Source organism: Tauraco erythrolophus, chromosome 9 (assembly GCF_009769465.1).
Source record: "Tauraco erythrolophus isolate bTauEry1 chromosome 9, bTauEry1.pri, whole genome shotgun sequence".
NCBI lineage: Eukaryota > Metazoa > Chordata > Aves > Musophagiformes > Musophagidae > Tauraco > Tauraco erythrolophus.
Window position 1 is genome coordinate 38,759,075 of NC_141473.1, and position 15,411 is coordinate 38,774,485.

General features: G+C 43.2%; 2 protein-coding genes across 2 annotated transcripts; both read right to left on the minus strand.

Annotated features, from left to right (window-relative positions):
- Nucleotides 1–1,399: 1,399 nt before the first annotated feature.
- DNAJC9 (DnaJ heat shock protein family (Hsp40) member C9) lies at nucleotides 1,400–4,086 on the minus strand. The gene is made up of 5 exons (XM_086616338.1): nucleotides 3,907–4,086; nucleotides 3,678–3,818; nucleotides 3,197–3,451; nucleotides 2,309–2,392; nucleotides 1,400–1,524 (listed from the first exon to the last, which is right to left on the minus strand). Exons 1-5 carry the CDS (start codon nucleotides 4,084–4,086, stop codon nucleotides 1,405–1,407), a joined length of 780 nt encoding a protein of 259 aa, XP_086472464.1. The 3' UTR covers nucleotides 1,400–1,404.
- Nucleotides 4,087–4,976: 890 nt separating this feature from the next.
- TFAM (transcription factor A, mitochondrial) lies at nucleotides 4,977–13,509 on the minus strand. Its single transcript, XM_086616344.1, has 7 exons — nucleotides 13,442–13,509; nucleotides 13,190–13,323; nucleotides 10,878–10,948; nucleotides 9,485–9,634; nucleotides 7,948–8,043; nucleotides 6,863–6,919; nucleotides 4,977–5,858 (listed from the first exon to the last, which is right to left on the minus strand). Exons 1-7 carry the CDS (start codon nucleotides 13,507–13,509, stop codon nucleotides 5,640–5,642), a joined length of 795 nt encoding a protein of 264 aa, XP_086472470.1. The 3' UTR covers nucleotides 4,977–5,639.
- Nucleotides 13,510–15,411: the final 1,902 nt, after the last annotated feature.

Genomic DNA, 15,411 nt, shown 5'->3' on the forward strand with positions numbered 1-15,411 from the left:
ATCTGTCTTGTATAGTAAAAGTGACGTTTGAGTCGTTTTATGCAACGTAACGATATGCTGTACTCTCTCAGAATCAGGATAACTTCTGAAAGCAGCCCAGAGAGAACAGAGGGAACATTCTACCTCCAGCTTCCCCCCAGGAAGCTCTATTAAATAGCCAGTTACTCCATGCTATCACTGAAGCAATGGGGACCTTCAGCTTGAAAGTAAGCATTCACCTTGTGGCTCCTAAGCCTTTGAAAAATGATCCACAAAATGAAGGCAGCCTCATTCCTTTGAGCTATAGGATAAGTTGAAAACCAGTTGTCCTTCAAATTCATACCCCTGCACACTACATCAAGTGGTTTAAATCCAGCTGAAGTAAAAACCTTCCAAGTGTTTAAACATCTCAGAGAAGTAATTAACTTCTGAAATAACAGAACTAAAGTAGCTAGCCACTACCATCCCATTGTGGACTTGACCGTGATGCCATCGAAATAACATGCAATACATTTCTAAGCTTTGCAACTCCTTGTCACGGGACACCACGAATCCTATAAACACACAGAACTGACTCTGTTCTGTGCATTTTTAAGTTTATTACCTCACCAGTTTGTTAGAGCATTTCTGCAAAGTCACATACATGCTGCAGTCTCAGATCCTTCCTAAGGCATCCGCCGCAGGTAAAGACACTAGGTGGCCCTTTCATCTAACCTGATACCACAGTTAAAAATATGGCCATATTTTCAGCTGCTATAGAAGTATGTAGTATTTACTTGATTTAAATCAGTCAGAAGAGTCAACACCACCTGTTTGCTTTGAACAGTTACTTAGAAAGCTTTGAGGGCTGGGGAAGCAACATAGCACAGAATTCTGCAAAAACTTGTCATTTATTAAATCTGCAGTTTTCAAAAGTATCTCTATAAAACCACTGGAATATCTGAAAAAACACCTGTTGAGCTGAAGTGCAAAGACCTTTAAAAACAGCAGAAGGTTTGTTACAAAAGAAACGTTTGACTAGCAAAAAGATAAGGTTTCCAACTGAGAAGCCACAGGAACCAGCAGTGAAGACTCTCAAAGGTGTGGGATTACACTGTTTCACCGTGAGCTGTACCGATATCCATTAGGTGCTGGGAAGGAAGGTGCTTTAATAAACACCCAGGCATCCCAAACATCACACCACTTCCTTACCGTAACAAAACTTGCATCAAGAACCTGTTTATCTTAACTGAAAAGCACCTAAAGGATTTTAAACAGAATGCTTTGTCTTGTTCATGGTGATGCCTTCAGTATCATACCTTCCAGTCACTGCAAGTTGATGCACACACACTCCGAAACAGTAATCCAGAAAAAAATCTGAAATTCTCACAAATCCACATGTTCCCATACGAAAATGATACCTGATATTTCAGTCTACACAGTTCTTTATTTCTTGGCTTTCTTGGCTGCAGTCTTCTTTCCTCCTTTTTTAGCATTATTCCCGTATTTTGCTTCCAGTTGGGCTAAAAAGTCATCCATTTCCTTTTGTCGATCTTTGTTTCTGCTCTGGGAGAGGGAAAAAAACACAAAACAAAAACCCCAAAACTTTTACTATTTCCCAGTACAGGTTATTCTGTTGAAGTTAGATAGCTACATAAACTCTCAGAATATATTAAGCAGGGAATATATTAAGCAGGGAATACAAGCTACAAGAGGCATATTACTGTCAAGCAAAAGCCTACTTGTGTACCGTAGCCTCTATACCTAACTTCCAGAAGTATCAAGACAGAGGTAAAAAGCAGCTATAAAAAAAAAATCATGACATAAGACTAGAAAAAGCAAAGCAATTTCTAGTTTAGACGCAAAGCTCCATAACAATTTGAAAAATTATAAAGCATGAACATTCTAGGAAGCCCACTAGACAACAAGAAGAAATGGAAAACATTCCGAGAAACAGAATGTAAACAGTATGTTTCTTTCCTCAATCCCCAAGATAAAAAAGTAAAACACTAAGACCTATCAACTTCTATATCCTCATGGAATCCCTCACAAATAAAGAATCATTAACACTCCCTGCCTAACCACCTAAAACTAGAAGTTAAATATTTTGATTGTGTATGCAGTAAGGACAAGCACATTAGAATAACTGTTAATTTTTAAAAAGACATAAGTAATAAAATCCACACCGTACTTTTGACTATTAAAAGCACATCAATCATCAACGTTAAGGTCACATTTTAACCTCAGGAACTCAGAAGAGTTGCAAGGATCCAAAATACAGAGATGCTCAGGGAAAATACAATTGTAAGCCAGTAACTTAATTATCTTCAACAGATACAAAAAGCCTTACTTGAATCAGTGCTTTCAAGTCATTTTCTCCACCAAGGCCCAGTTCGTTTTTAGTTTTTTCCGCCTCTCTAGCTTCTTTTTCAGCCTAAAATAGCAAACTAGTTTTTAAAAAAGTATTTTGCATGTTATTTGACAAAGTCTTATTTATACCAGTTACCAAACACTTTATTTTGCACCTGTATATAAACAGCTGCAAGGAAACACAAGTGGTTTCCAGGTTTGGCCACAGATGAGGGATCAGTCAAGGAGAATGCCCATTCTCGTTCTGCAATCTAGCAGAGTGGGACAGTTTTTTGGTGTTTCACAATGCTGAACACGATGAGATGTCTATCCCCATCCCTGTTCACCCCACCCACACTTGGGTTTTTTTTGTCTTAGTGGCTATTTCTTAACTAGAGAAAGGTTATTGTGATGTGCATATGGCATATTCTACAAAGTGTCCACAAAAAAAAACCCCAAAAAACCAGCAAAACAGGTTAGAGAAGAAGTCCATTCAGTCCAGAATGTTATTTCACACCCGCTGAAAGGCAGGCATAATATATTTCCACCCCCATGTACGCTTCTTAACTCCAGCAACTCATGGCTTTGTAAATAAATGCAGGGACATGCAAAACTATAATAAGCCATTGTGTATAATGACAAAATAAAAGAAAGAAGTAATAGGCCACAGCCTACTACAACTCAAAAGCCTTTCACAACAATTTGGGAGGGTGGGGGTGGAGGACCCAGGTGACTAAATGCTAAAATCAAAGATACTGAGCAAGATCTGTAACCCATCAATCCTGTGGCAAACATTTGTCTCAAGAAAGTTTTGTTTATTTCTACCAACGGAGATTAAAAGAGTATTATAAATAATGTTTCCCTGTGGTCCCTGATTGATATAACCTACCCGCCTTTTTCTTGCCATCGTTTTCTGCTTAGACTCTTTCACAAAAGCTTTGTAGGATGGGACTTCTCCAGAGGCAATGGCTTTTTCTATGATTTTCCGTATTCTTGGTTCATCTGTATAGTCTGCACACAACACAGACTCCATTATTCTGTCCATGTCACCCTCAAAATCCACGTACGCTGCTTTAATATCAGCGAGTTCTTCTTCTGAATCTTTATAGCTCTTTTCGAAGTCTTCGATATCTTTTACAGTGATCTGAAGCAAAGAGAGGACGCTTCTTGAATTGCGGGGTTTATTCACCAGAAGGATTTAAGAGGCAGCATGAAAAAAACCCCAAATGTTTTACCCAAAGCTCGTACGAGAGACACGGCTCCAACTCTGAAGCAGGTTTCCCCTTCCCGGCGGGTTTGCCGCCCCGCTGAGGTGATCCCTGCCGGTCCCACCGCCCGCTCCCGTTCCCAGACCCCGGCCCCGCTCTCACCTTCTTGAAGAGCAGCCGCCAGTACTCCCGCCAGTCCCGCTCGCTCCTCAGCGCCTCGCCCTCCTCGTCCACCGTGCCCTGCTCATCGTACACGGCGCGCTGCTCCGCGTCGCTCAGCACGGCGTACGCCTTGCCCAGAATCTGTGGGGACGCAGAGGCCGGTCGGTCAGTCGGTCGGTCGGTCGGTCAGTCAGTCAGGGGCCACCGCCTCCCGCCCGCCCGCGCTCACCTGGAACCGCCGCGTCGCCTCTTCCTTGTCCTCGGGCCCGGCGCGGTCGGGATGGACGCGGAGCGAGGCGCGGTGGTAGCCGCGGCGGATCTCCTCCGGCGATGCCTCCCGGCGGACGCCCAGGACGCGGTAGAGGTCGGGGGAGCCGAAGGCGGCCTCGCACTGCTCCAGCAACCCCATCCCGCCAACGCCGCCTCACGGACCGCCGCGCCCCACCTGCCTCTCGCGAGACTTGGGCGGCGCGTGGGGCCGCGCATGCGGCTGCGCATGCGCGGGGCGGGCGAGCAGCGCAGCTCCGCCCGCGGCCGCGATTCCAGGGGAATGAGAACCATGGGATGGTTTGGGTTGGAGGGACCTGAGATCGTCTAGTTCCAACGCCCCTGCCCTGGGGGCAGGGACACCCTCCACCACACCAGGTTGCCCAAAGCCTCATCCAACCTGGCCTTGAACAGTTCCAGGGATGGGGCAGCCACAACTTCTCTGGGCAACCTGTTCCAGTGCCCCACCACCCTCAGAGGGAAGAATTTCTTCCTTAGATCTAATCGAAATCTGCCCTCTTTCAGTTCAAAGCCATTGCCCCTTGTCCTATCACTACACGCCCTTGTCAAAAGTCCCTCTCCAGCTTTCCTGGAGGCCCCCTTTAGGTACTGGAAGGCTGCTATAAGATCACCCCGGAGCCTTCTCTTCTCCAGGATGAACAGCCCCAACTCTCTCAGTCTGTCTTCATAGCAGAGGTGCTCCAGCCCTCTGATCATCTTTGTGGCCTCCTCTGGACCTGCTCCAGCAGCTCCATGTCCTTTTTGTGCTGGGAACTCCAGAGCTGAACGCAGTATTCCAGGTGGGGTCTCAAGTTGATTCTATAGAATCAACTTCCATAACCTGCTTGGAGCGCTCTCCCTGGGAAGAGAGGAGCTCTCCAGCATGATTAATTTAAATACCTATTTAAATACTTATTTAAAATTTAAATACCTATTTAAATTTAATTTAAATACCTAGACTTTCAGCAAGACATACAGACCCCAGTAAAAAAAAAAAAACAAAAAAAGCAGCTCTTAAAAATACCTGTCTTTATTAGACTAAAGCTCAAAGTTGTTAACAGTTCACACGTTTTCTTTTGCTTCCAGGCTGTCCCAAATATGACAACAGGGAGGCAAAAGTGTTTCCGTGCATCCGAACAAAACCACGGAATAAAAGCCCAATAAAGATTAACGTTTATACAAAACTCATACAGCCTTTAATGAAATGCAACATAAGTGGTATACACGGACTGATACATACAAAAAGACAGGTGCGTAAAATAAAAGTATTTTACACTTCTTGTGCCTTTTATTGAAATGTAGAACATTTCACTACCAATGCCATGGAGGGAATAAAACACAGCAGCATTAACTCAGATTTCAGCTCTTATTTACAGAATTTAGATGGTAACATTGTAGAATATTCTTGCTTTCATAAAAAATACCTTATAAAAGCCAGCTGTTATCTGCCATTATGGGACAGCTCTGCTGATGTCAGTATCACTATTCACAGCTTGATTAACCGCTTATTGTTGGGCAGTTCAGGATACACCTGCAATGATTATTCCAGTCCGTTCCGACGGACACTGAGTTCTCTCTTACCTGATCACCTTTTCCACTTCTCCAAATTTCAGTGCTAATGCTGACTGCAGCATTAACACAGCAGGATACAGACGTGACAACCAAAGGGGATTAAATACAAAACACTTCACCATTTTATTCTTCCGACTTTTTCAACTTTAATTTTGCCTTGTTTTCAGGTGAGGAAGCTTTGGCTTTTTCAGCTTTCTGTGCAGGTTCAGCAGTTTTCTTTTGTGACCTTTGCTTTGTGGAACGTATCAGGTCCTCGCGTCCGAGCTCAACCATTTTTGTTTCCCAAGACTTCATTTCGTTTTCATACCGAACCTTATCGTCTTCGGCAAGCTGGAGGTACGGCTGCAAGAAAATTAGGTATCAACAGTCACTGTAAGAGCTTTGTCAGGGTAACTGCCATGTCACATCCTCTCCTTTCATACAAAGGTGACTTACTACAAGCCCTGCGCAGTGCACATCCCTGGCGCTCACTTTCGTCTCCAGAAAATTCAAAGAACATCAAACATGAACAAAAACACGAAACCGTAGCATTGAATTATGGTTATGTCAACAGACAGCCATCCCTGAACGGGAAAAGTTTATTCAATATTACTACTAACAGCTCAGGCTTTTTATTTGAGTGCCAGTCTGAGAGAGTTGACTTATGTAAGGAACAGGAATAGATATTGCCGCAGAACTATTTCAAATTCTTTTTCTACAGGAAAAAACACAAGCCTAGTGCGTGTTCTAAGTACACATTCAAAACAATCTGAAGAAGCGCACACAGGAGGAGGGAAAGTAAGGTACAGAGTACTTGAAAATCTGGAGGTTTAGATTAGATTTCAGTATAGTACCCCTCCAATTTTCTTGTACCCATCTGCAGGTTCATATTTCAATACTCTGAGAAAGCTGGCAGAAAACTATCCTCAAGACAACCAAAGTTAATAAATTACTGTGTGCGCGTCACATGTAGATTTCTGTTCCTTTTACCTTCTAAAGTCTTTCCATGAGCAGCAAGTTCCTATGCCAGCATTTAAAAATAATATATATTATTGGAAAAAACTTGCATTGTTGCAAATTATTCCATCTTCCTCCCTAGATGCCACTCAGCACCCATTTCCAGGCATACAGAACTTCCATCCTATCCCACTCACACGCGTTTCATCAACAATGTGAAAGAAATGGTCACTACTGGAATAAAAGTAATGACAATCTTTTTCAAGATGCATAAATACCATCTCAGAGTATTTTCCTCAGCATTATATTTTGAGCAGCCAAGTTCAAGATTTTGCATGGCTTTATTAATTTTGACTCAAGTTTGTAATTTTCCGATTGGATCGGAGCCTCACCAAAATCCGCTGACATACCTGCTTTTGAGAACTGGACATTTTTTGCCACACGCCAAATAATTGCTTCAGCTTTGCCTACAAGATACAGAACATGCAATACAGGGGGATTATTTTAACAGCAGACTGACCACAGAGGGTTACAGATGAACGCCGCGCTACTGAAAGACAAGCATATACCAATGCAAAAAAGCACACAGTCGCATAATACCCCACCCTCTTAATGTAGGTAAATAATAAACAATACAGTTCAACAAGTTGCTGGGCATCATCTGAGCCACACTCACAGATAATGGAAGCACAAAGCAGTTTAAGTTACTTACTCTGCTGCAAAAGCAGGCAGACAGAATGGCTGAGCTGACTTATAGCAACACGACTACCTCTCACCCTCCATATTGGTTTCGTTTGAACCAAGCTCTAACTTAAGCTGAGCCCACACAAGCATTAACCACGTTCACAGCAAACTTTGCACCACTTCAGGAGTGTTTTGCCTTGTGTGTGTGTGTCAAATCGAGCCTCAGCCGACTGGAGATGCCTGCCTTGTACGCAGAAAACCGAGGAACAAACTATTTCCACCATCCTGATTTACTGACTACATGCACAGGGTAAGGAACGTACTAAGCACACAGAGGAGGTCTCCAGTGCTTCAAGAGCTGTAATCCACCAGCATTAACTTAAAACCACCCCGAAGTGCAGTTCAGTGCGGAACGTGCCAGTCTGCTGAGGGACTCTTGCGTGTTCCATAACATCAGCTGTGCTACAGGAGGTACAATAACCACTACCACACAAACGGTAGCAGGCTGCCACAACCATTTGAAAAACTAACGTTATTTCTACAGCAAAACAAAGAAAAGTAGAATTCTCTCCTTACAGAAGGAACAGATGAAGTCTCTAAACAGCACAAATATTTTAAGTCCATATACCCACAGAGCAGTTGATATAGGACATGCCACCAGCAGTACAGTCAGATCACTGCAGCTAAAAAAAAGGTCACCTAAGCAGAGCAACATCCAGATACTGAATGGTTTCTTTGAAAATGACAGTATATAAAACAGATTTTCAGAACACAATATATCTATTTTAAAGCACAATTTTTCCTGGCTTACCGCAGGCGAAATTCCCTCACTTTCTTGAAAGTTTTCTGACACAAAAATGTTGAAGCCGCTACGAGGTCTTTTAGGTTTTCCAAGCACAGTCAATTCCTTTAAAAACAACAAAAAGAGTTACTCGATCTACCAAGCATGAATTTTTCCAAAACTGAACTTCCCATTTGCCTTTATGTTTTATACAAAAATCAGACTCAAATTCATTTTTTGGTGTTTTGTTCTGTGAACTGGACTGTACGTCAAGACGCTCTCACCACTTGACTAGGCGAAACAAAACTAAGAAGAGCTAACAGCTTGAATTTTCAGATGTTAAAAAAAAAAAAGCATTTTGAAACTAATTCTTACTTCAGCTAAGTCTTCCAGAAACCAAAGACTGTTACTAAATTCCACTCAGTAAGAAAGTAACGACGACAGGTTTTCTATTGTCTTCGTAAGGCTTCGGTTTCTGGGGTGAAATACTGCATGCTTGCAGAGAGGAGGGCAGATACCCAACTTTGTGGGAGGTGAGAAGGTGGAACAGAACCAGCAGATTTCCAGGGAAACAGAACTAGGCTTCTGCTATCAGAATGTTTTGCCTAAAGGGATGATGGTGAGAGAGGGAAAGCACAGCAAGTTATGGATGCAATTACACTTCTTGTTTCCTCCAGCCCTGAGACATGCCCACTGCAGCCTGGGTGCTGCAAATTCACATCTGCTTAGGTATTAGGTATGACAGCTAAATTCCTTGTGGTGCCACACTCTAAAAGGGATCAGCAGAATCATTCGGATTAAAAACTTCCTCTAAGGAGGGGTCTTTTAAACCAAATTAATTTTACTTTTGCCAACTGAGGCAAAGTCACACCAGCAGTTTAATTCACAGAAACAAAAAAGTAGTAAGGAACCACTTCAACTTATTTTGCCACTGGACAAACCATAATATTGTACCTTTACAGATGGTTCTGTCTCTCAGAATTTATATATAAACCAGCTAAAAGGGAATAGGGAAGACGATCTGTATGAATAAGTCAATAAAGGACACTGAGAGATGTGCCTCTATGCAGCCCTAAATCAACACGTCAGCAGCTACATAGAGAGCAAACTGGCAGAATCCAAAGAAAGGAAGGAAAAAAGGCAACTTTAAAGAGCTACTCCCTTGTAGGGGCCACTGAAGTAACAGATACAAAGCCTTTGTGGAAAGGTATTTCTTTCTTTCCCAAGCAAAGAAAATGTTGCTGGTTCAAATGTCTTATTACCTATCATTTATGATCTGTTTTCTTCTCAGGAAGAAAAAAGCACAGGGAAGCTACCTCTAAGCATAAAGATACATACTAGTTCTGGTCTTCAAGCGCAGGAAAGCCACTAAAATAACAGCTAACACCAGCAATTATTTTAATCTACAGAGTTTTGAGGGGTTTGTTTGGGTTTGTGGTTAGTTTTTTTTTTATGCTGAGAGTTGCTTTTGTATTTCTGAATGTGCCTCAACTCTGCTCCGTATATACAACACAAACAGTCTTCAGGCTCCTCGAGAGAAGAGAAACTTGAACTTCAAAACACTTACTCTTTTTTTCCTGAACGATCTTCTTTTTGCCAGTCGCCTTCTCCTTTCTTCTCTCAAAGCCTCAGCCTGGGCCGGAGTTAGCTGGGCTTTATATGCAGCCAACTGCTCTTCGTATCTTTTCCAGTCTGACTTTCGAGCTTCCTCATAAGCCTGCAACACAATCAATCACCACCCTTAAACTGATGCTTTCAGTCAGAAGCACTTGACCATTAAAAGAGCTAACATTTCTACTAATAAAAAAAGATTACAGACTACCCTGGAATGCAACATTTTTAAAGCAAAGTAGCAATTTCAGATCTGTTTGGTTAGCAGAATGGATTCAGAAGAACTCAGATTCTAAACCTGGGCTCTCCCCATGAATTATCTCGGTTTATCTTAAAGTGTGTATACCCACTGCAGCATGCAGGTGCCCCAGCCACCGAGCACATCCCTAAACCAGCCAAAACCAGGGACAGAAGCATTATAAACAAGCATTATTCTTGGTACTAGGGCACCAAGAGCAGCTGAGCCAGGCTACCAAGCATCCAGGTAGATCTGGAAAATCACCGTACTGTTCTCCATTTCAGACATATAAACGAAAAGGTATATTTTATACCAAGGCACATAAAGCCAGAAGTCCAAAAGGGATATAAGAGCACTTCAGTTCTATTGAGAAAATATATTATTTCAGCTAGAAAACAGTGATTAGTTCCTCACTGAATCTAATTGCTAACTGCAATCAAGATAGAACAATCATTACTCTGTTAAAAATGGAACTTATATTGGGCAATGATTAGCAATTCATAGAGTTGTTTTACATTATCCCTTGAAACTGTCACTCTTAAAGAAACTTCACTACCTATGACAAAAAGTAAGTGAGACGAAACTTAAAGTTATCTGTAAGTTAGGTCCCTGGTTACTATGTAATCAGCAGGAAAAAAAGTTGGTCCTTTCACCAAAATTAACTGAGGTTTCACCTAACTCGTGCATATGGAATCAAACGACTTTACAATACTTACTTTACATACTTATACACATAATGCACACACATACACAATTACCATTCAAAAAGAAATGAGATACTGGTTCCCAGCCCTACAGCTGCATAGAGCGAGATCTGTCTCATTTGTTCCTCTGGCAACAGATTAAAAACACTAAAACCAAGATCATGCATAGAAGTGTCAAAGTATCTTCCTCTGAGTACTTCAAACCTCCCAGCTCTCTTCAGAATTGTTTTTACGGCTGAGCCTTTGTAAGTAAGTGCTTTTTAACTGATGTTCAAAAAAATCCCAACCAACAACAACGAAAAAACCCACAACACAAAACAAAAAAACCCACAGAAGACACCAAACCAAGTAAAACAACCCCTGAGACTCACAGAGTTCCAACTACACAGTGCGAAGACACAACCTACCTGCTTCTGTGATGCTGGTAACTCCTTCCAAGCACCTGCCATTTTTTTAACCAGATCCATGTTGCTGATTTCTGTGTAATAAAATTAGAAAGCAAGAAAATAAAGATCAATATTGTATTTTTAGTAAGCTCCTTCAATTTTTTCCCAAGGAAAGCTGTCACTAGTTATCTTTTTCGAGTACAAATATATTTTCCTCCTTTCATAAAACTAACTTATCACTGCAGTTAAAGGGAACTGTAATATTTTGGGGGGAAGAGTCCTTGCTCTTGGTTCAAACTTCAATGAAACATGCAGTAATAAAATGAAGCACCATTTCCAGACACATAGCTATTACAACCCCATAACAGTTTCTTTTTTTTTTTTTCTTTTGAGTTGGATCCTTTTCTGTATGATGCAAGATGGTCTGGACTCGGAGGGGGGCCGAAAGGAGGGAGGAATCCAAACGTATAATTTCCAGTTCTCAATTTTTTGGCAAGAAGAGTCTGATGGATTCTTCAAAGCAAGTATAATGTGACCTTATCCACCTGATAGAGCACATAAGCTTGATCTTTATTAAAATAAAGACCTTTATTTACAATGTTATTCAATGAAAGTAAAGCAATTTTCTTCTCCCACAAACAAAATTACAGTGACTTGAATCTGCTTTGGTTTTCAGCTGGCTGCCTCTGGCCCTTGCACTGCAGTCTTTTGATGAGGCTTCCAGCCAGACCTGAATTTGAGAAGGGAAAAATCCTCTACAGGCTTTCCCTCTGCTTCACACTAGAAGAAAAAACAGATCTTCCTCTCTCCCACCCCAAATGGAACGCTCATCCATCTCAAAAGCAGAAAAGCAGAACTAAGCTCTTATCGGTAACCTGACTTCCAGAACTCTGGAAAACAGATGGGGAGTATTTAGTCCAAGCATACCAATCTTAAAACCTCTGAAAATACAATGCTTTGCCAATGATAAAATAAAACAAGTAACAACTAAAAGCTCTGCAAGTTCAATCCTCAACCTTTCAGACTGTTGAACTCTTAACTACCGAGCAAAATGGCGTATCAAATGGTTTGCCCTGCTTAAACTTACTGCATGACTTACGCAATAATGACCATAGTTCTTTAAAAATTTTAATGTGGAACAGTATTTTCGAAATCGGCGCAGCTTTCCATTTTGCTGCTCCCTGACAAGAAGAGCGACTGCATATAAATGAAGTTTTTTATAATAAATTAAGCCTATTCCCAGAAAACCATTTTCCTCCAAACACCTTTACTTCTTCTCCCATATACATCGAGGCAATCCACGCCACGTAGTTTTTAAATTACTAAGCATCACAATAAAATCACATACAGCTCATTGTATCAACAATAGTCTACTTCAAATACACACAGATTTCGAAATAACTGAAAGACACAAACCACTGCTAGCGAGCATTGCCCCAGCGAGCTCTTCCTTCACACATTTTTAAAGTTACACACAGCTGTTCCCTTTTTGAGTTACTAAGCACAGAAAACGAAGCTAATAAGTGCCCAGGCAGCAAGCACAGCAATGCTGAAATTACTGGTGGTACGCTACAGATAAAAAGATGGGTTTAGTCTCCTGAATCACAGAATCACAGAATGTCAGGGATTGGAAGGGACCTCAAAGGATCATCTAGTCCAACCCCCCTGCCGAAGCAGGACCACCTAGATCACATCACACGAGAATGCGTCCAGGCGGGTTCGGAACATCTCCAGAGGAGACTCCACAGCCTCTCTGGGCAGCCTGTTCCAGTGTTCTGGTACCCTTACCGGGAAGAAGTTCTTCCTCATGTTTAAGCGGAACTTCCTATGTTCCAGCTTATATCCATTTCCCCTTGTCCTGTCATTGGAAGCCACTGAGAAGAGCCTGGCTCCATCCTCATGACAGTCACCCTTTCCATATTTATAAACATTAATGAGGTCCCCCCTCAGTCTCCTCTTCTCCAAGCTAAAGAGACCCAGCTCCCTCAGCCTTTCCTCAGAAAGGAGATGCTCCACTCCCTTTGAGGCCCTGCGCTGGACTCTCTCCAGCAGTTCCTTGTCCTTCTTGAGCTGAGGGGCCCAGAACTGGACACAATCGCTCTGAAACCAGCGTAATGCGTTTTAGCTACTTCAGGAAGTTTAGTTTTACAAAGCAACACCTTGCTCCGTTTTTCCGCCTAAATGGCACATTCTGGAAGGAAAAGACGGTACGTAGCGGGAGTGACGGCAGGTTTAACGCACCACCTCCGGCACCCTGCGCACTCGGTATTCCCACAGCGCGAACAACGCTGACCGCGGGCCCTCCCGCGCCTGACTCCCCTCGGACCTCATACCTGGATTATTCTGCCTAAAAGCAGGACGGTATTCCTTCAGGAAGCGGAAATAGGCCGTCAGCGGCCGCTTCGGGCGCTCCTCCGAGCTGATCCCCCTGGTGAGGCACCTGGCCGCCGCGCCGACGCCGCCGCCCCTGCACACAACGGCACCGCCCGTTACCGCCACAGGCCCCCGCCGAGCGCCGCAGCCCGCTGAGGAGAAGCACACCCCTCCCGCCCCGCCCCGGAGCGCCGCTCCCGTCCCGCCCGCACCTGAGGAACCGCTGCGCGCCGGTAACGAGGGCCGCGGCCCGGCCCAGCAGCGACAGCGCCGCCGCCATGCCTCTGCCCGCCGCGCCTGCGCGCGCACGGGAGGCGGGGCCAGCGCGGCGGCCGGGCGGCGGGATTGGCTGGCTGCCCGCGCGCGCGAGGGGCAGGGCGAAGCAGGCCCACAGCGCCCCCCTCCGGGCGGGAGGAGCCCGCGCTCAAGGTGACCCCCGCGGCGGCACCGGCGCCCCCCCCCCGGCTCCCGCGGTTCGCTCCCCCAGGAACGGAAGCCTTGAAGAGAGGGACACGGGTTTCTCAACGGCATTCGTCCATGTTTATTGGATCGGGCCGCAGGCAGAAGAACGGTACAGAGAGCGGAAACTAATTGAGCAGAAATCGTTGAGCTTTGGCCAAAAAGAGCAGTTTGACCGATTTCCTCTTCATAGCAAGCTGTGGGGCACAGGGGAGCTGCGTGCCCAAAACAGGGGCCACTGCAGCTCTGAAAGAGGGGAAAAACCTCGAAAGTGATGATAGAAGCTTTTTTTCCCCCCCCAATCACAGTAAGCAACAGAGGATGGAGTAACCTTTCAGCAAGAATTTTTTCCTCCTTAAAGTAGCACTTTTGTAAAAAGCATTAACAGGAACTCAAGACATCTCCACTAGTATCCGTTCCATCTCCATAGATGAAGCCTGACCAACTCTGCAAAGACTGAAGGTTTAGGTAATGTTGTGTTATAACTCAGATATAATTTTAAAAAAAGCAGAAAAGGAGGATCAGACGAAGCAAAGATACAGCTCCATGCCTCTAAAACAGCAGCACATTCGCAAGGCAGAATTTTTTATTTAGAATATAAATATGCAGTAGGCAGAACACCTTACGCAGTGGTGGTGGTCATTTATATTTTTTTTTTATCATCCTGCTGGTCTTGCACTGTGATGGAAAGTCCTTCTTGGATGTATGGCACAGCAGAAAAACTATGAGCTGAAGTACAAATGTCTGCAAACCACCCCTAATACAAATCAGTGAAGTAAAAGAAAGCGAGTATTGCGAGATGCAAGTCAAACTCCCCGTTTCACACAGTTCAATACAGGTACTGCAAACATTTAAATGACTTCTAGTACAAACATATTGCTATCAATCTAGAAAAAATAAAAGCTCTGGGAACACATTCTGATGGTCAAGGTTTTCTACCACCATTTTGGCAAGAAGTACAAACAATGGCTTTGCCTTCATGGCTACATTGTCCTAGTTCAAGTATAACGAAGCACTCATTTTAATAACAAACCCCCCCACATTTATTCAGCTTAAAATATCCTTGTACACTTCAGATTGTAAGATTAATAGAGCCACTCTCCACCAAGCTTTTGCTTCAAGTGTCATCGTTACATCTTAGATAAAACTGTACCACAGAAGTGACATTTTCCCATATGGGACCAACTTATGTTGGGTCAGCAAGCGTGAAAACAATATTCCACCAGTAGGAATAAAAGCTCCTACTGTGAACACTTCCCACCCACACCCTGAAATTCCAGTTTGGCATTTGTTACAGTAAAAAAAAAAAACACACTTTTGTTGTCTTAAAAACTTATTTTATGATACAAATTCCCCAACTGCAAGTCACTTTTCTTTCATATGCGAGGTACAGAAAAAAACATTAGACACGCATTTTTATTTTCAGATACCCAAGAAGAACGTATGGTAGGAAATCAAACTTCTTCTGTTTTTAATCTATTTTATAAGAAACAAATGCCCCTCTCCAGCACTATCCATTTTCCACATGCATAGTCTGAAGCAAGTGAAGTGCCAGCTAACAGAAAAATTAGCTTCAAGTGTGAGAAGTTTACTGTAACACTCTGATATTGCAAATACACCACCGTAACGGAAGTGTCTGATGTTCAAACACTTGCAGTATTTCCTCCACAAACGAATAAAGATGTAACACGTCATTAAACGAGCTGAAACCCTATCTAAAACA

Coding starts and splice junctions, on each gene's coding strand:
- TFAM (XM_086616344.1), bottom strand. CDS start 13,509: ATGGCGGCGGCGCTGTCGCTGCTGGGCCGGGCCGCGGCCCTCGTTACC. Junction 10,949..13,189: donor TTTTAGGCAGAATAATCCAG/GTATGAGGTCCG, acceptor TTTATTACACAG/AAATCAGCAACATGGATCTG. Junction 6,920..7,947: donor GTGAGGGAATTTCGCCTGCG/GTAAGCCAGGAA, acceptor TGTATCTTGTAG/GCAAAGCTGAAGCAATTATT.
- DNAJC9 (XM_086616338.1), bottom strand. CDS start 4,086: ATGGGGTTGCTGGAGCAGTGCGAGGCCGCCTTCGGCTCCCCCGACCTC. Junction 3,819..3,906: donor AGGCGACGCGGCGGTTCCAG/GTGAGCGCGGGC, acceptor GCGTCCCCACAG/ATTCTGGGCAAGGCGTACGC. Junction 2,393..3,196: donor CGATGGCAAGAAAAAGGCGG/GTAGGTTATATC, acceptor TTGCTATTTTAG/GCTGAAAAAGAAGCTAGAGA.